Source organism: Miniopterus schreibersii, assembly GCF_964146895.1.
Source record: "Miniopterus schreibersii genome assembly, chromosome: 1".
Classification (NCBI taxonomy): domain Eukaryota; kingdom Metazoa; phylum Chordata; class Mammalia; order Chiroptera; family Miniopteridae; genus Miniopterus; species Miniopterus schreibersii.
The window spans coordinates 125,773,209-125,794,989 of record NC_138101.1 but is presented as its reverse complement, the minus strand read 5'-3'; the positions used below and the strand labels follow the sequence as shown (position 1 = coordinate 125,794,989).

At 40.0% G+C, this 21,781-nt stretch overlaps 1 protein-coding gene across 4 annotated transcripts in view; it reads left to right on the top strand.

The window, feature by feature from the left end:
- The window catches only part of NPAS3 (neuronal PAS domain protein 3), an 819,123-nt gene that overhangs the window by 579,289 nt on the left and 218,053 nt on the right, over positions 1–21,781 (top strand). For all 4 annotated transcript variants that reach the window (XM_081157901.1, XM_081157899.1, XM_081157900.1 and 1 more), the window contains exon 4: positions 6,397–6,486. In XM_081157901.1, coding sequence (XP_081014027.1) covers positions 6,397–6,486 — 90 coding nt within the window. The remainder of the gene's footprint in view (positions 1–6,396; positions 6,487–21,781) is intronic.

The following is a 21,781-nucleotide window of genomic DNA, read 5'->3' as shown; positions in this document are numbered from 1 at the left end:
TTCAGGACCAATCCACTGTACTGTTTATGTTACCCTGCCGGCATGGGATTCCTTCCTTAACTTGAAAGAGAACATAAATTCACAGGGAAAGATGCAGAAAGAGACATTAGCTCCTGGGTTCCGAAGAGCCCGTGTTTCAGTAAATTATGCCACATGAACAACATGGAGACGTTTGAATGTTCCAGTGAATATTGTGCCTGAGAATAACTAGTAGGAATCCTTTCCTTGAGACAAAAGGACCTAATAAGCAGCAGCACATGGTCACTTATGTCTCAAGTGGAGTCCCAGTCCCCCAGGACAAGCCACAGAAAATGTGGGGCCTGCAGGCTGCCCCTGGTGGCTCAGAAACTCAGACCTGTGTCTCCACCAAACGCTGCACCCTGTCTTTATTACCACAGCCTGTTGTCCATTTGGCTGGGTGTTCAAATCAAGAAATCTCCATCCCTCAAGGCTGGATGTAAGGCTCGAACTAGCATCCAGAGAAAAAAAGGTCAACACTTTGATGCACAGCTCTCACAAAATGGAATTTTAATGAGCAGAAGCAAAACCTGGTCTTCTTGCTCAGAAAGCAGATGTCTTTGTTCTTTTTGTGTCTTAACATTTTACTGGCACAACATCTCCACTTCTATTCTGGTACCTCTTCTCTAAGAACTGAGGAGAGGCCGTCTGTGCCTCTCTGCACTGTTTTCTCACCTAAGATGTTTGGATTTATGTGTTTTAGGAAACTCTTAGGAAAGGTGTTTTGAGGCAGCAAGGTGTGTTGTTCTGGAATTTTTTTTAGTGGGAAAATAGTCAAATTTTGCCTAATGAGTCTAATTTGTTGTTGTGGTTGGGGAACATGTGGCTTTTGGCACATAGGACTTGTGCTATCCTTCACATTATTGACTTACTGAAGGGGGTGCAGGGATGGGGGAAGGAGAGGCACAGGAGACAGACAGCTCTGGGAGATTCCTAAGAGTTAAACAAGAGCCCAAACCTTTGATGTATGCTTTCATCCACGCTGAGAAAATATACTTGACTTAGATTTCTAAAAATAAGGTTTTTGTTTCTGCACAGTGCTTGATTGTTAAAACTCAGATTGCAAAGACAAAATTTGGTAAACTTTTCTTCCCCATAAACAGATACATGTGGGCACGTCTGGGCACCGTCCCAGGCTCTCCTTGAAGTAGCTGGGAGTCCACATGTGTGCGTGAGCAATATAGCATCACCTCCTGAGTGCAATCAGAGGGCAATATGGCATTTTAATGAGCTCTATCAAAGTCTTATTGTATCCAGAGGCCAAAAAATTTAAGAAACATTTTTTTTTTCTTTCTAACCCTTTTATCTGCTGCCAAAACAGCGTGGAAAGATAGGTACTGGAGCCCTGTCCTCAGTCTCCAGGCCAAGCTTTTGTGCTTGGCGAATTCACTCGACCTCCTTCATGATGACGGAGGCGTGGTTCAGGGAGCCTCCTTGATTCTGCACGCTCACCCAGGGCTCGGGCAGCAGCAGCAGTCTTCTCGGGCAGCCTCTCCTTATTAACAGGAAGCCGCTTCAGCCGTTATGAAGTACTCGAATCTAACGGCTGGCGTGCACTGTGTGCGAATTCATGTTCTGCTCTTGACTGAAGAGAGTTATGTCTCAACAACGAAAAACCAAGTTTGGGAGGAGCGTTGAGTGTGTCAGAGACGTTCTCCATCATTGTATTGTCTGTGGAATCTAAGCCTGAACTAGAAGAACATCACAGATGCACGGTGCATTGGACATGGAGCACATGCATGCATTTAAATCACGTATATCTTACTTTTTACTGATGTAATTGTGAAATATGTTCTTTTTGCATTCATAATTAGGGGGTGGAACAGATGGTGAAGGCTTAGTTTAAAATAATCTGTCATTAAAATAACCTAGCCTACTGGTAATTCTTCACTGTAACTGGAGTTAGGTCATAGGAAAAGAGTTTGGGGTGATTTTTTTTCTCTCTCTATTGGAATAGAGAAGAAAGAACCACTAATTTCAGAGTAGTGATATACATGAGAGTTGTCCCTATAAGGGCACCACAGTAAGATTTCACTCTGAAATTTGGCTGCTGTGGAATATGCAGGGGGAAAAAAAAGCAGAGACAAACTACTTTGACAAATATAAATCCATTTAGCACGATGCATTAAACATTGGTATACCTTCAATCATGAAGCTACAGTTAGTTTCATACCCTGCAAGGAAATAACCTCATCATTTGACAAATACTGTTAGAGGCACTCAGCTTTGGGGGTTAGGAAACTCTGCCTTACCCTTTCCCTGCTGCACTGATGTCAGGGGATATAAATTATAATTACAGACATTATTATTATTCAGAGATGCTATAGCTCCTGACTTCTGTCTCCAAGCCTCACTCCTGCATGTGTACCTCATGGACTTACTGGGATGTGACAAAGGAAATCTCCTATCAGCCCTATTGTGATGGCTTAGAACTGGTTTTAGTAATAAGAAAACTGTCTTGATAAATCAGCTACTTGCATGCCTTTAAAACGTCAGTTTTACTGTTTCTTCTAAGGTTTTGTTCTCCATCTGCTTCGAGGAAAGCAGATAGATTTCAGCATGACTTTATAATAAATCTTCTCAAGGAGGGACTAGCATTAACATTTGTGTAGGTTCTTTTTCATCTTAATCCAACCTTAGTTAATAATCAGAAAATTCTACATACTGAGTAAGGAGATGTAATTAACCCTTTGACCCCAGAATCTTAATTGGCGCCTGTTGAAAACAGTGGGCAGTTAAAAAAAAAAGTTAAAAACTAGCCTGCAGTGATTGAAACAGCTCAGTGTAGAGGAGCTTTCTTGATTGAAATTTTTAAAAAATTCCACAGAACTTTCAGATTAATCGATTACATTTGGTTCCCAAGACTAACCGATTGAATATTTCTTTCCTCCTCCCACCTTTTAAAATTCAGACGACACCCACAGGAAACCAATATTGATGCTACTCTTAAAAAACTTTTCTAAGCAGGAAAATACAGCTAACCATAGACAGGGTCACCCTGAATGAGAAGGTGATGGCTATATAAAGAACCACCTTGCAGTCCGCTGTAGACCTGGCTTCTCATTCCATTCTTCATTCACCAGGTAATCCAGCCAGAGTTAGAGACCTTCATCTCATACTGTACATATAATTGACTGAAATGATGGATGAGCATAAAAGTGAAAAATTAGCTAACCAGTTTTGTTTTGTTTCGTTTACCTCTGTGATGACAAACAACTAATCTGACTGGTTATTTTTATCCCCACCAAACTGGCTGTTATTTTTAATTGAATTGACTGGACGCTTTGTGTCATGTAGACATAGGCTCATTTTAATCTCACCAGGAAATTGGAACGTGTTGAAGCCTCTGTCTTTGCCAAACAAAACTGGCCAGTCCTTAGATCGCCGCTGCTTAATAGCATCAGATGTTTAGCCTCCAGATATTCCCTTTCCCTGCTATGGTGTCCAGACTTCCTCTAGTATTTCAGCAAATACATAAGATATAAACCTAATGTTAAAAATTCATAAGCCCTTTTAGTGAGAAAGTAAAGGATGTGTGTCGATGGCAAATGACTAACACTCAGTGTTTTGGAAGACTATAAAAGAAGCCAGTCTAACTCTGATCTTCCGAATGTCAGGAGATATTCCAGACCGTGTTAGACATCTGTGGCATCAGAATCTGCAAATAATCTAATAACTCCAGAAACAGAGCTCTTGGAGGAAATAATTGTCATCCCTCTTAGTCATTCTAGCATGTGAGATGTAAGGGAGAGAGCATTAGGTTTGGAGGTAGAAGTAGATTTACTAAGCCTGGCTGAGCAGTTTGTTAGATGTTGGCTGGATGAAGTTGACTGTTGAGAAATTCAGTCTCCTTGAGAGTTGAATAAACCAACTAGGGACATACAATGTCATAAATGCTTCGATAATACTAACGAAGTGCAGCAGATTTAATCCGGGCTGTGCCACTCGCTAGCGGTAGGATCTTGTCCAGCTGCTAAGCCTTTCCATACCTCAGTTTCCTCAGTTGTAAAATGAGGACTTAGACTACAGATTTCTCTGTCCCAGCTCCATCAGTCCTTTCTTCTGCTCTCACTCAGCCTTCCCATTGTCACTTGTCCCTATAGACATTTTCTTGTGATCTCTCTCTCTGTGTCCTTCTAATCTGACAGTGGCATTTCAGGGTTTGAGAAGATGGCTTACACAACTCTTGGTGATTGTGTGCCAGGCCATGGCTATCAGGTAGCATGGAAAAGCTAACCGGGCCCTTTTCTCCAAGAGGAAGATCAAAACGGGGAGAGTCATAATCCTCATGAGTCACTCTCAGGAGACGTCTTATGTGACGTGCAGACGTGTTGGATGAGATCCTTCTCACACTTCTGCAGAAGCACCTTCTCTCCTCCACTGGTTTAAATAAGGTTCCACTGTAACACACTCCATGCTTGAAAGGTGGGATCTCATGAGGGGTGCTGGCGGTTTTGTCAAAGCTGCGGAGCCCCACTCTCTTCAGTTGTATTTCGCTCCCTGTCCCATAGCTGGTTCCAGGAAGCATAGACCAGGTGATCTACCGTGAAAGTGATTTATGAACTCTTTTGTCACCCCATTTCCCACTTTTCTGCTACTACTACTGAGAGGATTCTGTCATTTGAACAAATCACTCAAAAACAAGTGATGAATTTTAAGAAGTAATAAGCTGTCTCGATATAAATATTTTAACTTCAGAAATGCTGTACAGTTTATTTTTTTCACTAATACACACATATCAACTAGAGAATATTTTTAGTCGAAGGTCGTATAGTTACTGTGTCTGTCAGTTTTCCAATCCCAACTCCACCACTTACTAGGAACAGGCATGTTGCATAACTTTGTTAATCCTCAATTTCCTAGCACGTAAAATGTAGATAATAGTATAATTACTTCAAATGGTACTTGTGAAAATTAAAAGTGATAGTACATGCAAACTGCTTAGCACATATTGCTTAATAAATATAAGCTATGATTACTGTACTATCTTAACTAAAAGCTTGTTTATTATGTAATTTGCTTTTATGTAAAATAATGCAATGTGACTTTTGAATTGTTTTTAGAACCCACTAAATTAGAGGGGCGATGTTGGGTGCTACCCACAGATTCTGACTAATAGGGCTATGAAAAAGGATCTGGAAGCATGGAATTTGAATTTCATATATACATATAAGTATATATGTAAATATATACATACACATATTCCAACATGCATAGATGCATATATACATAAACACATATATCACTCTTAAAAAAAATAGTATTTTAGGAGACTGAAATTATTTCTGAGATTTGAGGTAGCACATTTTTCTAATTAAATTTTACATGCTTCTTCCACATTTTAATATTTAAGAATTATATCATTAATTCAGTGTTGCCACCTACCTGGTTCCCACTCTGGGTTTCCTGGACTTCTAAATTCACAGCCTCCGTATATACCACATACTCTTTAAAACTTCTTTTCCCATGCAAGCAGTGTTCTTGCAGTCTACCTGGTTAAAAATAAATAAAGCAAAACAAAAATCATGAAGATGTTGGAACATAAACTGCACTTGGCTTATAAGAATGTGAAACAGCTTTATTCTCAATTTGAGTGGCATATTGCAGCTGGGGCCCCTGATGACTTACACCATTTATCAAACTGAAAATGCAGCCCTCCACTTAGAAAGTGAGCTAAGGTTTCAAGAGTTACAGATGATGTGTAACATCCTTTTTCCCCCCTTTCTTCTTTTGTTTCCATTTCAGGAGTTGTAATAGAAAGTAGATCTGTCACAATAAAACTTTAATACAGAGTTTTGCAAAAAAGGATCACAATTTGTTAAGGTCTCCGCCTATAAACATTCCCCCGCAATGTACTGACTTCCCCTGTGTGTCCTAACAATAGGCCCTGGGAGTGCGAAGAGCAGAACCCTTTGTTAATTAGCAAATTGTTGGTGTCTATAGTTGCTCAAGTGGTGATTTGACTTGCTCTTCATGAGGAACCTTTTTTCTCTCATTTCATTACAATTTCTATTCCTGTTCAACTATTAAAAAGAGAATCTTGCTGATTTAATCTTAGCAACTACTGAATCCAGAAAAAAAATAGAGGCAACATCTCATAAAATCAGCATGACCTGATTTTATACATGAATGTAATGTATCTTGGTCAAAATGACAGGGACATAAGGAAGTTGCTGAAATAAAGGAAGGCTTGTAATCTTAACTGAGTCCTTTAATTTGTTCATGTATAATGCAATGCTAAAAGATCTTAGGACTTTTGTTAAACACGAAGGGAAAAAATGGTCCTTAATTTGATATGTGTTACTTGTATCAGATGCCTTACTAATTAAATCTCCATCACATGTATTTATTAACCTACTTATTTATTTTTTTCTGCAGTCCCTGGATGGCTTTGTATTTGCACTAAATCAAGAAGGAAAATTTTTGTACATTTCCGAAACAGTCTCCATCTACCTAGGCCTCTCACAAGTAAGTAAAACTGTTTTAGATTCTTGGTGGCGATTGTGAAGGCTCCTTGAGTCTCATGCTTTTACCTCCTCACTGGATATTCTGTTTAGCATGAATTACCAAATTTATTTTTTGATGGATCTACCTGACTCTTCTCACAAAGTCAGTGGGAAAATGGTATGTCAGCTTGGAACGTTCGGAATAAACTTGTGCTCAAAAACTTTAGGCCCCCGCTCCACACCCCCCCTACCCAGGATCATTATTAATTTATTGAGAACAAATGAAGTTTCTTCCCTCGGTTGTTTTGAACTTTGAAACCTCTGCACCTGGTAGGAGAGGGACACAGGGATAGCTCTTCCCTTGTGTCCTATTACTGGATGTTTATGGAGTACCCTGCATTGTCCTGGGAGCTGACACAATGACAGGGAGTCACTGGAGTCAAGAAATGCTGAAAGAGACCATTAAAATGTGTTGCAGGGAGGGTTCAGCAAGGATATATTTTGCTTCCTTTGCAAATACTTCCTAATGCTGAAAGACAATTTCATAAATTTAGATAGCCTTTTATTATTTGCAACTTAATTACTCACATGTGTCTGTTAGAGGTTAAAAGATAAGAAAATGGAGGCAGATGGGACAAGGGACAAAATCCTAGATGTTAGTTCTTGCCATTCCTCTGGAACGCAAGATTTGTACTTCCACTGGATGCAAGACAGCAGGCTGTGTCTAAACAATGCCAAAATGCCCTGAAGAAAGGATTGCGATCCAACTAATTATCCAGATGTTTTCTCCATAAAAATGCTGAACATCTGGCTATTTGTGCCCATCCAGGTGATTGGCTGAGTTTGACCCTTTTCATCTGGCGGTTTGGCAGGAGGGAAACGCAGCCCGGGTGGGAGGGATTTTGTGCGTGTGTATGTGTGATGATCTGCCAAGTTGGATAATCTACTTCTCATTCAGTTGCCCCTTGGAGCTAAATATGGAGATAAGATTTGTCTTCTCTTAAGCAGGCCCCATCCTAGACTCCTTGCTCCTGAACGTTGGCACCGCTCTAAGGAGGTCTCCAGCGCGGCGGGAACCTTTTGGCTCTTAGTGAATTTGCCGGGTGATAGCTAAATCAAGAAAGGCACTGGGAAATAATAAAGAGACATATTTGGCGTTTGAGGAGGGTTGGGGGAGGAGAAACACTGCCAAACTTGATTATTTACTGTTGAGAATCCAAGCCAGGGCCCATTAACTCTTCCTTGAGGAGGGAGCAGGCTATTTGCTACAGTGTACAGAGTAATTCTACTTTATGGGACTTCAGCAAACCAAATGATAGAAACTGAGCTGTTGTTAACTCCGTGTTAGTACCCTTGCATCTCGTTGAAAGTTCTGCTTTTGTAATTGCCTTTAATAGACTTTAAGCCTTATCTTAATCTGTTTGGGACCTAGTATTAGGAGTCTCCAATTTTGAAATCGGAGTGCACCGTAGTAGGTATAAAAGCAGAAACGCCGCTATCTGTTGGTCTGCAGTGCCCATATTCATCTGTTTTATGCAGACTAGCCAACAAAGTTTGATCAGCCAGTGAAGAAGAATGAATAATTAGTTTAAGCAGGTAAATGCTAATTAGGGAACTCCTGAAAAGCATCCATTATATACTAGCTCAGAACACATTTTACAGCCCTGGTTAGTGGTGTAATCCAAATCCTGTCAAGGCAACTGCATTTTCTGTAATTGAGATGTGTATGTTTGCTTTGCATAACAGATGGCTCTGTATGCTTAGACTGATAGCTAGGAAAATAATAATTGCATTATTCTGGCCAAAAGAATATTAGCTCTTGGGTTTTGGCCATTTCAGTCAGTCCTCCTGCCAGCACAGCATATGTACATATATGGATTGGATTTTCAAGGAAATTGATGCATCTGGAATAGTGTGGCCATCTGAAATATCATCTGTTCAAGAAAAATTTGGCTTTAACCCTGTGCTGGTTTCTCCTTAAAAATAGTTGATTTCACTGCTTCTCTCCAGTAACATTAAGTCAGTCTTGTCCTAAAATCTGAGTCAAATCAGTGAGGTCTCTGCAGAATGCAGCAGCTCCGTCGACATGGCACGTAGCTGGCAACTTCCTTGCAGCTATTCTCTGCTTGTATGTGATGGGTTTCAAAATGCATACCTATAGTCAGCATCTTGACTTCCCGGGGCAGGCACTGGCCTACTGTGCTGTGGCCCTCTGGGTGGATGCGTTCCGTGTTGCCAGAAATGGTCAAATATGCTGGTAGAGGCTATGGGGTACGAGATGGAGGTCGTGCTTTGGAGACATCATGCAGCTGAAATGATGAAGGGTAAGTCACTGGAAAGTGATTTTTGCATATACCAATGTGCGTATTTAGAGTTCAGAGCTAAAGTTTAAGAATAGTTCTGGGTTAATGTGAAAACAACCTGATAAGAGCATGGTATGTTTTAAATGCCCAAAGAATGAGGGGAAGAAAGGCTATGCTAAAGCTTTGGGAAGGATTTCCAACCAGTTAACGTCCTAAGTCCTAATTGGGTAACCAAGGTTCCTGAGACATAACCTTTCCCCAGTTGCCTCAGTGCCATCTTCAGTTGTGGGAATGCAGAGTGCTCATGGGTGACGTACAATGTAAAATACACTCCAAGTAATTGAGTACATGCCTACTGTTTACACACACAATTAATTAAGTGCAAACCAATGCTCTGCTGTGTCCTACAACTTGGCTTTAGTGGTTACTCTATCAAATTCTGGACAGTGATAAGGAATCTGTAAAGTTATGGTCCCTCTTCTCCTTTTGAAACAGTTTCATTAAATAAAGACAGCAGGTACCTGTAGCGTCAAAGACTCATTCAGTGAAATTGCTGAGGGATATTGTGAGCATGGCGGGGTGTTAGAGCGTAGCTCTGTCTGCATGTGTGACTTTCAAGATATTCCTTCCTCAGTTTTATTTTCTTTCAACATGTAAATAAATACGGTGGCTTTAAAACGGCTTATGTTAAGAAAGAATTAGGATTCTTTTTTAGCTCATGAGAAAACTGAGTAGAGAAACTTCTACTGAGCTCTGCTGTGTAGCACGAATATAGAGACAGCCAGAGCAGATTTTTCTCCTACATTCCACTGAGTGTACCAACTCCTGGTGTCCAGGGTGCGCGTGTGCCAATTATTCTCTCTAGAGTATTTTCCTGCTGTCATGATGATGGGCATGAAGGATCTGTGATGATATCTGAACCTCTTCAGCAGCCCTTTTGACTTTGCCAGAGATATATACTTAACCTAACATCCAAGATGTAATTTCAGGTTATAGAAATATGTACTGTTGGCTTGCTTCCCTTAGTAAACATGATTTCCAGTGACTCACCATGAGGCCTTATCTTAAAGGAAGACCCCCCAAACATCAGTGCTGAGTTTGGTTTACATGGAGATTAAATGACTTCTTATACCTGCTGATGGCCTTCAAAGCTGCTAAGCACAGCTCTGCTCTCTAGCTATAATGGAATAGGGAGGAGTGAAAATGAAGGAAGAAAACAGTAAGTTTCTAACACTGAAAATGTAGCAGTGATATATACCCAGCTTTTATGAAATCTTTCAATTTATAAGAGGCTTAATCACCAAGAATCCAAAAGAGACTTTATATGATAAAAAAAAAAAAAAAAAAAGCATTTCTAGTTTGATATAGGATTTAAAGCAGCTTAGAGAAATATTTATTGGCTTATACCTTCCTCTTTCTACAAAGGCAATAGCTTACATAAACATATACAATAAAAAAAGTAACAACAAAATAGAACTAATATATAAGGATAAAAGATAAAAGTAGGTAATCTTTTACCACAGAATAGGTTAGCACAATAGAGGCTTATAAGAAGAGATATAAATGGTCTGATAAAACTTCAAACGTAGCTAGGAGCTTCCTGTTAGCCAAAGCAAAAAAGGGAAATACAGCCAACCATCAAAAATAAGGAAGCATCACTTCTTAAGACAGAGTTTTTCTGGAACAGAAAGAGAAAAATAAATCTCAGATACAGTTTTTTGTAGGGACTAATATATATGGATTATATGTATTGATTTGCGTCCAGTGGAGTCCACATTTAGAGCAAGGCTGTAGTGACCTATATAACAAACATAAACACACATGTTGCAAATCTCACGGTCAGGCAGAAGACCCCCCACCCCCTATTTCAGCTGTTGGTGTGCCAAAGATAATTTTGAGTTATCTTCTGACATCTAGGACTTAAAATAGCATTGACTAATTTGATGGTTTATGTGCTTTTAAATCAGCTTTCACTGTTCCTACACAAATCCTGCATTTTCTTTTAAATACTGATGAGAAATTTAACATTATAGTTGCCAGAGGCAGAGGACATGGGTCTTAGTTAATCAGAGTATAAAAAAGAACTCATAGCTTCTGGAAACATTTTTCCTTGAAGGTAAAGTGAGAAATGATTATGATGTATACCTAGGCCAGCAAAATGTTTTCAAGTTGACATAGATCCTATTTAAAATAAAAGGGGCCCTGGGCAGGTAGCTCAGTTGGTTAGAGCATCATCCTGATACTCTAAGGTTGTGGGTTTGATCCCATACCCGGTCAGGGCACATATAAGAAGCAACCAATGTAGAACAACAAATCAATGTTTCTCTCTTTGTCTCCTTCTCTCTCTCTAAAATCAATAAACAAAATAAAATGAGATCTAGATCAAACTGGGAAAATAACAGATTTTCCCCTTGTGATTTCATTAGAAATACCTGCAGCCAGTTAAGCCCTCTCTTGAAATGCATTCTAATCGCCACCCACTGCCTCTGAGGCCCAGCTTGCCTATGGGTCACTTCCCTTCTTCTCATTAAGTCCCCATCATGGTAAAAGGTACTTCCTTGCTGTTGTAAGCCAGCCAAAAGGTAGCTGCAGACAAGGTTACAAATTGGCTTATTTCAAGGCAGCTTGCTAAAAGGGACAGGTGGCTGCAGATATAAGAGCTAGTAAAGGTGAAGGTGAAAGGGGTAAATAGTTGTTTTAATCTTTGTCTTTTTTTTTTTTTAACCTGGAGAGTATTATGCTAAGTGAAATAAGCCAGGCAGAGAAAGACAAGTGTCGCATGATCTCACTCATATGTGGAATCTAATGAACAAAATAAACTGATAAACAGAATAGATCCAGAGACATAGAAGCATGGAACAGACTGAGGAATCTCAGAGGGGAGGGGGGGCTTAGGAGGGAGAGGCCAACCAAAGAACTTAGATGCATATATGCATAACCCAGGGACACAGACAATAGTGCCGCGAAGGGGATTGGGTGCAGGGTGGAGAGGGTCAATGGGGGAAAAGGGGACATCTGTAATACTTTCAACAATAAAGATAAATTTTTTTTAAATTGGTCTTTTTTTCTAGCCATGCAGATATATTTACCATAAACTCCTTTCCCATCCAGTTGTTCATCTCCATATTTTAGTTTTCTCTGCATTTGTTATATAGAATAGCAAATAAAATTATAGCTACAGCACACAAGTACAAGGTCAAATAAATGACAGAGCTCAGTCTATTTGTGAAGCTATTCTGAAAGGGAACCATGGTGCCAAATGTGGTTTATTTGAATAATAAAGAAGAATTAGATTCCCCTGATAACTTGGCTGAGGGCCAGTAAATCAGTGGAGGTTAAAGATGCTTTGCAACTGCCTTGCCTCTCTCTTGCTTTTCCAAAATGCAGACCTCCACTCCTGCACTCGGTGTTTCTCAATGCAAATCAAGTTGAGGTTAGTATGTGGTTGATTCTCACACTTCGATTATTGTAAAAGACATATATATATATATATATATATTTCTTTAGTGGGGTAAAAATAAAGAGCAGGCATCCTCTTTCCTCACGAGTTATTGTCTAGCATCATCATATCCCAAATAGCTAAAATATAAAGACAAAAAAAGGGATCATTTCAACACAGCAATGGGTTTATAACAGTGGAGCCAAATGTTAGCATTTCTTTCAGTTGGTATTCTAAATATACTCGACACTGGGATAACCTGGGTTCCTTCAATAAATGGCTACAGATAGCACCCAAATATTGCTGTGAAGCCCCCCTTTTACAGCGTTTCGAGTAGCCATACCTTAAATTTTTTTTAAGAAAAGAAAGTGTATAATTTTCTGCTTATGTGTTTTTTCTCCCTGGCAAGTCTGCCTTTTTCTCCTGCACTAATCATAAAAAGTTCGTCACTTCTGGGTGTAACAAAGAGAAATGCCCTTTTGAATGTGGAAGCTCTGAGGGTTTCAAGACTATTGAGAAAATATAAGTATCAAAATAATTCAGAAACAGTACAAGGCACAGTGGCACATTATCAATTTACAACATTTAAATTGATAAATGCTTGGTGGTGAAGGCCTACAAGGGCACTTTGAAAAGCAAATAGCGACCTGGTGAAGAAATTGATTTTCCCCCCCGAAAATGACTGCATGATGCATCATTTGACTGCATGCTGTCCGAGTGCTTGACAGAGATAATCTCAGCAATCCCACGGGTGACCTTATCGTTCTCACCAGGGCAACTTTGTCTACGTTCTGACTTTGTGCATGTCAAGGTTCCTCCCGGCAGGATCCTTGGGGGAAAAAGTTCCTCTGTTCGATCCAGATATTGAACTGCTCGCTCTTCCCCCCCTTCCCTTCCACCCCACCCTTCCAAATAGGCAAACACGCCTCTTTATTTCATCCGTAATTATGAATGAGCCGGGCAGAAGAACAGAGCTCTGCACTCCGTGTCTGTGTCGACGCCCTTATTACCTTTTAGTTCACACAGTTCTAGGTGATAACCTATATTAGCAGGAATCTTTTTATCAGGAAGAGTAGAAAATTCCCAGAATGGTCTCCTCTAGGGCTTTCCCATCTTCAGCAAACTAGAAAAAGCTAATCAGCTTCTTTCTTCCTTGTATTTGCAAGGCCTTTTTTCCGCTCCCCTGCAGTCTTCACACGGAAAGCTTCTGAAACTGCTTTAACCCATGCACTTTAGTGTCTAAGACTATTGTTCCCTTACCATCCAGTGATTCTAGGTGTTTCTCGTGTAACTTTAAAATTATGCAATACTGACATAAGGCCCAGATAGTGCGTCTCCCTGTCCTAGGGCTTTGCCTCCCGGTGTGGCAGCTTCTGTTGCCGAGATTTGATGTAATCCATGAGGCTCTGTCAGCACCACTGGTGTTTAGAAAATATTTTTCTGCCGGAGAGGAACAATTGACCATTTCTTTATGCTTATAATTTCTCTGCATGGATGTGTGTGTCTGTGTGCCTGTCTGTTTATCAGTGATCTTCCTGCCACACAGCTTGTCGTTGATAATTACAATTCTCGATTAGCCTCTATTGGGAGCAGCACATACCCTGCCTGGTGTGGCACCCTGAAGCTACGGTCCCCGCTGGCTTTGACGCCCTCAGTTCACCATATTCAACCCCTTTTACCTCCTTCTTTCATCCACAACATTAATTCTGAGTGAACAAGACGTGCTTCCTTGCTTTTGACAAGATTTGCTGCAGTCTCATGCGACAAAAACCCAACACTCATTCCAGATTCAGAAAGTAGGATTTATAACAGCATTTTAATTTAATGTTGGATGTCGAACATATAAAGAGATCACAGTAGTACTAGAGCTGAAAATTGATGCCTTTTTTATTAGTGTCCTCTCAGAAGTGGGTGAGACACTGTCTGTGCAGCGGAGCACAGAGCAGCACAGTCAGATGCATGAGGATATGCTATCTGCAAGGAATCATATTTCAAGCCACTGTCGGCCTCTATTGATGTGCTCAGAGTTGAAAGGTTATGCTAGTAAATGCCATCCGAATTTCCAGCATTAGAAATCGGTAGAATAATCTGTGGGCTGTCACTTGATGCTCAGCCTAAATGCACCGCGCAGGGATGTTTTACTTATTTTAACTCCAAATTAATTTCTGATTACTAGCACATTTCTTTCTCTCTTCCATGTTTTCATCAGTCCCCAAGTGGGACTGATTTTTAACAGGCCTTTCAGAGTGAACCAAAATCTCTGGAAGAAAGGGAAAGAAACGGCATCGTTCTACAGGAGCATCATATGCTTCTTCTTTATTCCTTTGGACACATTTTGCCAGGCATCGAGGCCAAAACACACCAAGTCTGTGTGCAGAAGGGGGTCGTTCTAATGAGAGTGATTCGCAGAATCACACGACGAGAAAGGAGAGGCTCACCGATCTCAAACACATACTTAAAGACCCTTCACTTTGCTTCTTAATTTCTAGAGTTAATATGATCAAGAGGAAAAAAGAAAATGGAGTGTCTGCTTTCTATGGGATCAGGAAACCTAAAGTCAGAAAAAAATACTTTTGAGGAGCTGGCTTGTTTGATTTGTGTGGATAAAATAGTATTTTCATATTCATTTTTAAAGTAGAGCACCGAGCAAAAGTAAGATGGAGAAGAAAATTTAGTCATCATTCTAAGTCTGTAATTTATTCATTTTTAAATAATGAAACGGTGTTTTTCTGAATTAACCCATGTATTATTCATGCAGGCGTTGGCAATGTAATGTCCCGGTTTTCTGGAAAGCAATGTACATTTCTTTGCCTGACAAGCAGTATTTTCTATATGGTATTAATTTAATGGCTTATTTTATTATGCAAAGTTGAAAAGTAAGATAATTTCTGTCTATAATGTGGTGCTCATACAGAAAATATATGCAAAATAATACCTGCACACCCAAGCCAGCTAGCCTTCCTCAGTTAGCCGGGGCCCTATCAGAGCGATGAGCGAATGCAAACTGCTCATATAAAGAATAAGAGATAACTTGACCTCCTGGGAAGGAGGTCATAAAATCGTTAAATTCGTGTGAAATCCAAATTTCATTTCTACACACACGCATTCAATCTATATTGGGTTTTAACTCTTACACAAGAAGACATAGTTTTCACGTCAGGAGTAACATGGCAACAATTTCAGTGATAATTTCAGTTGGAATATAATAAGGAAATTGACTTTAGGTTTTTGCATAAGTTCCAGAACTAGGCCGATAACCTGAAAATCGATGCTGGTTTGAGAAAGCAAATGTCCTGTGGCTTTCTGCCCTGCTTAGTCCCTCTGTCCCCTTTGGATGGCAGTCCAAAGATGCAATTGCTTTTTCCTCAATAGTCATTTTTAAAGAGACTGACGGTGATTGTTCCAGTGATTTAGATGTACATGCCTATATGCATACAAAAATGTATAATTTGGTTTCTTTCTAATTTTTGTGTGCTATTGTATTTTTTTGTCTACTGATATAATTCCCAAAAGGATTGACTCTAACAGCAAACCAGGTTTCCTTTGGGCATCTCCTCCCCCTTCCAGCCTCCTACAACTGCAAATGTACCATATTCAATAATAAGGCAGAAAAGTCCTCTGATGGCTGTTAATTTTTAATGTGCTGGCAGATTAAATCTATTACTTTCAATAACTATGCAAACTTTTTCGAGCAAGAGAATGTATGCAGAAGGAAGTTTTCCCTGGGAAGGAAAATAGTGGCTTGAGATTGAATGTTTTCAGGGCCCTTGGCAGAGGCAACACAAGAACCCCTGTGGGTCAAGTGTGGCATTTGGTGCACCTTAGAAGTATGTCAGTAACACAGAACTTGCATATCAGGCAAAGCTTTTCTTCTAGGTTTTGGAGAGGTAAGCTTTGCACAGCCTCCTCCCTTTTGCCCTCTCTCCCGAAAAGAAGCATTATTTTAGAACCAAAGGTGATCCCTTTAGGCAATGCTTTGCCAAGGAAACAATGGAAAATTGCCTCTCAATCAGGACAGAGCTAAGGCTTTAAGGAGCACTCACAGGAGATGGTTTCACGAACCTCTGAGTTTTATTATCACTCTATAATGTCTTGACTTTCAGGTGTCTGTTCCTACTGTGATTTATTAGATGCTTAGATCTGGTTAATCAAGTCCCTGATTGTTAAATTTGATACGTTTTAGAGCTTAAAAAACATTTGCACAAAAGGTACTTGTCTATATATAAGGAGACACTGAGAAATGTTTCCAGAAAACAGGAATGGCAGCATTAGCTAGGATCTGGATCTTTCCCATGAAATGCACGGGCTTGCTTTGTTTTAAGAACTGTTGAGGCTAGCAGAATTGCAAAATGACTAAATAAGGATTATTTATATTATGAAGTGTTCCTCTATGTGGTGAGATCCTTTCTTGCTTTTAAATATCTATGCAGAGATTCATTATCTACTTGACAAGATCAAAAGGGGGCGAAGGAAAGGGAGAGGCACAAAAATTGAAGCCCTCAGAGGCATTCCATTTTAAGCTCAATCAGAAATGACCATGTGGAAATTGAGGTTCTGTTGGCAGGCAACTTTTTTAAGAGCAAGTAGGACTTACCACTCCAAGCAAACATGGCAAGCGCCTCAGCCTTGGTCACCAAGTGTGATGGGAATGTTGTCCGCAACCTGGTCATCTGGAGAGGGAAACGTGGGCATGCGGGTTAGTCCAGGATCACTTCAAACTGCTTGCAGCAGAGGCCTGGCATGTGCGTGCTGTCCTGTCTACATACCGTGTGAATTACAAAAGTCTGCACATCCCTCAAGACAAAACATTCAACTCTGAGGAGAATAAGAGGTGAGCCTGGGAACCAACTCCCTGAAATTGAAAAAAAGAAAAAACATAATTTTTCCAGCTCATTAATTAAAATTGACGTGGCAAGGTTTGCAAAGACCAAGAAAGGACTGTGCCATTTCACTACATTTCAAAGCCTTTTCACTTGAGCAGACAAGTAAATCATGCAATTACTGGGAGCCATTCAGCTCTTTAGTAAAAACACAGGCCTGCAACCCTGGGTGTAACATACATGGAAATGAGAAGAGTTAAACTGAAGATGTTTCTAAAATGTCACAACTGCTCCGTGACACTGGATGATATGTTTATCCATTCATTATCACCGAGAACACCTGGGGCGGTGCTCAGGAAATCAGATAGTGCCTTTTAAAATAATTATAAAAGAAGCATAGATTAGCAAGTTGAGGGGAAAATAGACAATCCTGATTCACGATGTTACTAATTTTGATCTGTTTGGGGGCATCAACTTCCAAGTCACAACAGTGTAATAACTGACTGCAACTGTCAGCAGCACTGAGGAGACAGGGTGCCAAGTGTGACTGTTTCTAAAAAGCAAATGTTTTCCTGCAGATGAAATCCAAGCATTCATTTTTCAGTTTGTAAAATTAAGACACTCTATAGGCGGTGTGTCTGTTGTCTGTTTCTGGCTTGATCCTTTTGTCTGTGGGACATTGTCTTTGGAGAAGTAGGAGAAAGCGCTCTGGACTGGGATTCAGGAGACCTGATTCTGGTCTCGCCTCTACTACTAATCAGGCCAGTGACCTTCGAGAAGCCTGGATCTTAATTTTTCTTAAGTGTGAAATGAAGGGGCGATTGCTCAGGCTCCTTCTTCTTTAAATTGTATGCTCTCTGAAATTCATTCAACACTGGACATTTTATCATAAGCACTAGGATAGGTGGGGGAGGGGAGCCTGGGAGAAGTAGGCTATTTTATTTTTAACCTTCAAAGGAATTTAGTTGAGCAGATGCTACCCTGAACTAGTCAGAGTAGAAAAGAAATGATATGGCTTTTAAAGGGCACATCTAGCATATCTGCTGGGGTAAAGTAATTCTGGCAATGCTTCAAAGGATATAACTTTTGATGGTAAAGTAGGGAGGCTATGGAATGAAATCACATATGGCAGGCTGTCAGAGTCTCCTAGACTTTCAGTACATTTATATAAGTGCAAATGGAGGCTGCTTCGATGGAGTCCCTAGCAATTTCCTGCTAAGACTGCTTTCAGATTATCTGATATTATTTGACTAAATTATCTCAGTGGAAGCTGAGGACAACTTTTATGATCAAATATTTTGAAATTAGTTTTCCTCGTTGGCAGATTATCTGAAATATGAATTGCTCTCATTTGAGCACTCGAAATTGAAAGGCCTTGGTAATAGCAATTATATGAAAACAAGGGTACTGAAGAGCTGTATATCATGCTGAAGGGGATATGTTTATAGGTCAGCGATGTCAATAACTGTAGTTCTCCCAGGTACCTCGCCATTACCCTTTTAATCTGGCCTCATGCAAAGGACAGACTGACTTTCTTTTTAACAAGGGAACTTCATTTATGAGAATAAATACTGATTTTACTGACTTTAGATATTTAAACATGTCAATTCATATTTATTACATTTCCCAGACCTTTCATAGGGTGTCTGAGAGTCTGAAAAGTATGAAGACATTGAAAATGTATAGAATTCTAAACAATTCTGAGGTGCTGTCATCCATATGATTGACTTATGTGTTCCTGGTGCCTTCTCTGTAAAGTATTCCTATCACTCTTTTCTGTATATATTTATTGCTTCACAATGAATGATAATTATAACTAACATTTTTTAAGCCCTTACTGTGTGCCAAGCATTGCTCTAAGCAATGGTTTACTACCATTAAAGTTTATAATCCTAACTACTGTGAGATATGATGACTAGCGCCGTTTTATAGATAAGCAAACTGAGTCTCAGAGAGGTTAAATAGCTTGCTCAAGGTCATACAACTAGGAAGTGACAATACTAGCATTTAAACCTACCCCACTCTTCTCCAAAGAACTCACTGTTAAAACTCCTATTGCTAGCTACCTCTGGGAAGTTTTAGGTAATTAATAAATAGAATTATTCAAGGTTTATGGATTAAAAGAAACTGAGACTTGGACCAATTAAGCATCCTGCTCAGAACCATAAAACAGTTCTATTTTCATAATGCCAGTGCATATAAATGAACTTCTGAAAACATCAGTAAAGTTGCATTTAATATATCTCAAAATTCTCATTTATTAGAAATATTCCAAGATTCAATAGCAGGCCCAGGAATCAATAATAAGAGTCTAAACACAGGGTACCCATGATATATGCCATATATTTAATATGCATTCATACATGCCAGCTCTAACTAATACTAAGCGACCTACATGTGCCAAAAACTGCTAAAAACTGAGGCTATTAATAACTAAGGCATAGTTATAATATGGGAACTATGCCTTAGTTCCTGCCCCCAAGGATCCAGTGTCTTCAAAATGCTATAGACATGGTAACCAGGCTATAGTGACCTATACAGAGCTGATCTCAGATAATTTAGTGAACAAAAACAATTTTTTGAAAAAGATGTTAAAAAAGAGAGAGAAAGATGCATTATAAACCAGAGAATGTGGACGACTAACTGTGCCTGGATTTACCAAAGAAATGACATTTGGGTCAGGCCTTGATGGGCATTTTCCACGTGGAAAAGGGGAAGGCGGCATTCCAGGCAGAGGGAAGCATATTTGCAAAGTCACTTTTTATGGCAAGAGATGAATCTGGAAAGCTAGGACTGGGCCAAGTTGGGAAGGATGCCAGAAGAAGCTAAGGACATCGGACTTTCTGTTTTCAACCCTGGGAAGCCATTAAATGTCTTAAAGGGAAAAGTGAAATATTAGATTTGTGTTTCAGGAAAAAATTCTGGAAAAAATTAGAAGATAATATTTTCCATTAAAACACCAATAATTAGTCCAGGAAAGATTTTTTATTTTTATTTTTTTGGAAAAGGAAAAAAAAAAGAATTACAATAGGGCACACAAGTACAAATAAAGAGAGGGATGGATTTGAGAGGGCTTGTTCAGGTGAAACCATTGCCTTGGTGACTGATAACTGTGAGGAAAGCAGGAGCAAGTGCATTTTTAAAACAGATCTGATTTAGACATGTGGCATTGGAGGAGCTCCTGGGACATCTGTTGAATAAACTGGCTTCAGAACTCACAAGAGAGGTTGGGTTCACAGTTACAGGTTGGGAAGTGGTTAGCATATAGATTGTACCTGGGCCCAAGGGAGGGAGATGAGATTACCAAGGAGAATTTGCAGTTCGAGAAGGAGGGAGTGGGGGCTACTGAGAAGGCAGGCCCGAGAAGGTCCCAAAGTACTGGCAGCCCGAGGAAGAGAAAGCAGTGTGCGAGGTGAGACACACGTGACCTGGAGAGTCGTCTCCTCAGGAGGAACCGTGGAAGTTGTCACTAGGAAAGTCAAAGAGAAAGAGATTTTTCAGAAAGAATGTGAGCAAGTGTCAAAGGTTATAATATTTCAAGGACAGAGAAAAGCCATTGCATCCAGCAGTTAGAAGATTGCCAGGGATTTGAGTATCAGCAGCGCTAGTGAAGGCTGAAGCCAGAAAGCAAGTGGGTTGCTGAGTGAGAGGTACAAATGCATTTAGTGAGTTTTGGTCCCTCTTCCAAGCAGTTTAGGGGTAAAAAAGTTGGGTAGGGTAAGGGGACAAGAAGAGTAGTTTGAGGAAGAGATAGGTTGGTGGATCTCATTTTTTAGGCTTACATGACTTTAACATTAGGTTGAGAAGTTGGGCATGTAGGAAAAGATATGTTAAAGATTCCAGACTGAGACAGTCTTTGGACCCAGGTCTTAAAAGGGTAAGTTTAATAGTGTGGAGAGCATGAACCTGGAAGTAGGAATATCTCTTGCTCTTTTGCTGGAAAGAAGTTGAGGAATGGAGTTTGGACATGGAAGTAGGAGGGAAAGAGAGAGATCAGTTTTGAAGGAATTCATGGTGTTTCTACCAGGTGAGGCCAGAAGAAAACTATGTAGTTACTTTTGCTCCATTGCTCAGCCAGCCTTGGACCCTCCACAAAGGGGTACAACCCACAGAGATACATAGTAGCAATGATGCCCAGGGCATGAGGAAAGATCAGAGCAGGAAAGACCAGTCACAGGCTCAGTCCTGGATAATTCTCTTTTCTGCCAAACATGATAGAGGTACTGCCTGTGAAACAAAAAGCCTAGGACATCCTCAGGGGGAGTAACAGATTCAACTGTGGGCCAACACCTGGCGCAATTTACTAGTACAGTAAAACCTCAATATAACAGACTAATTCGGTGAGGGGTATCCATTAAAGCCGAAAGTTCTTTATATAATAAAGTAGGTTTTTCTGAATGTGTATGTTAAAAAATTGATAAATTAGTTTGCCTGTTTTTACTTATGTAGACACATTTGTGTAATTAAAACTAAGTATGTGTGAAAAGTTTAATTTCACAGGAAAATTTTCTGTATGTATTACAGTAATTTTAAATTTATACTGAACAGGTCTAATAAGTGCGGGCATTCACCAGTCACTGAGAGTAAACAAATGCACGCGGCCGGGGCGGGGCTCAGCGCACGTGGGAACATCAGCAGCACGTGTTCCAACTGCTGCAGAAAGTCCTGCGCTTGACAAAAGAACCAATTACCGTGTACGATGCGGTGTGATCTCGTGCTAATCACTCGCCACCGAACATTGTTTATGAGCGATGA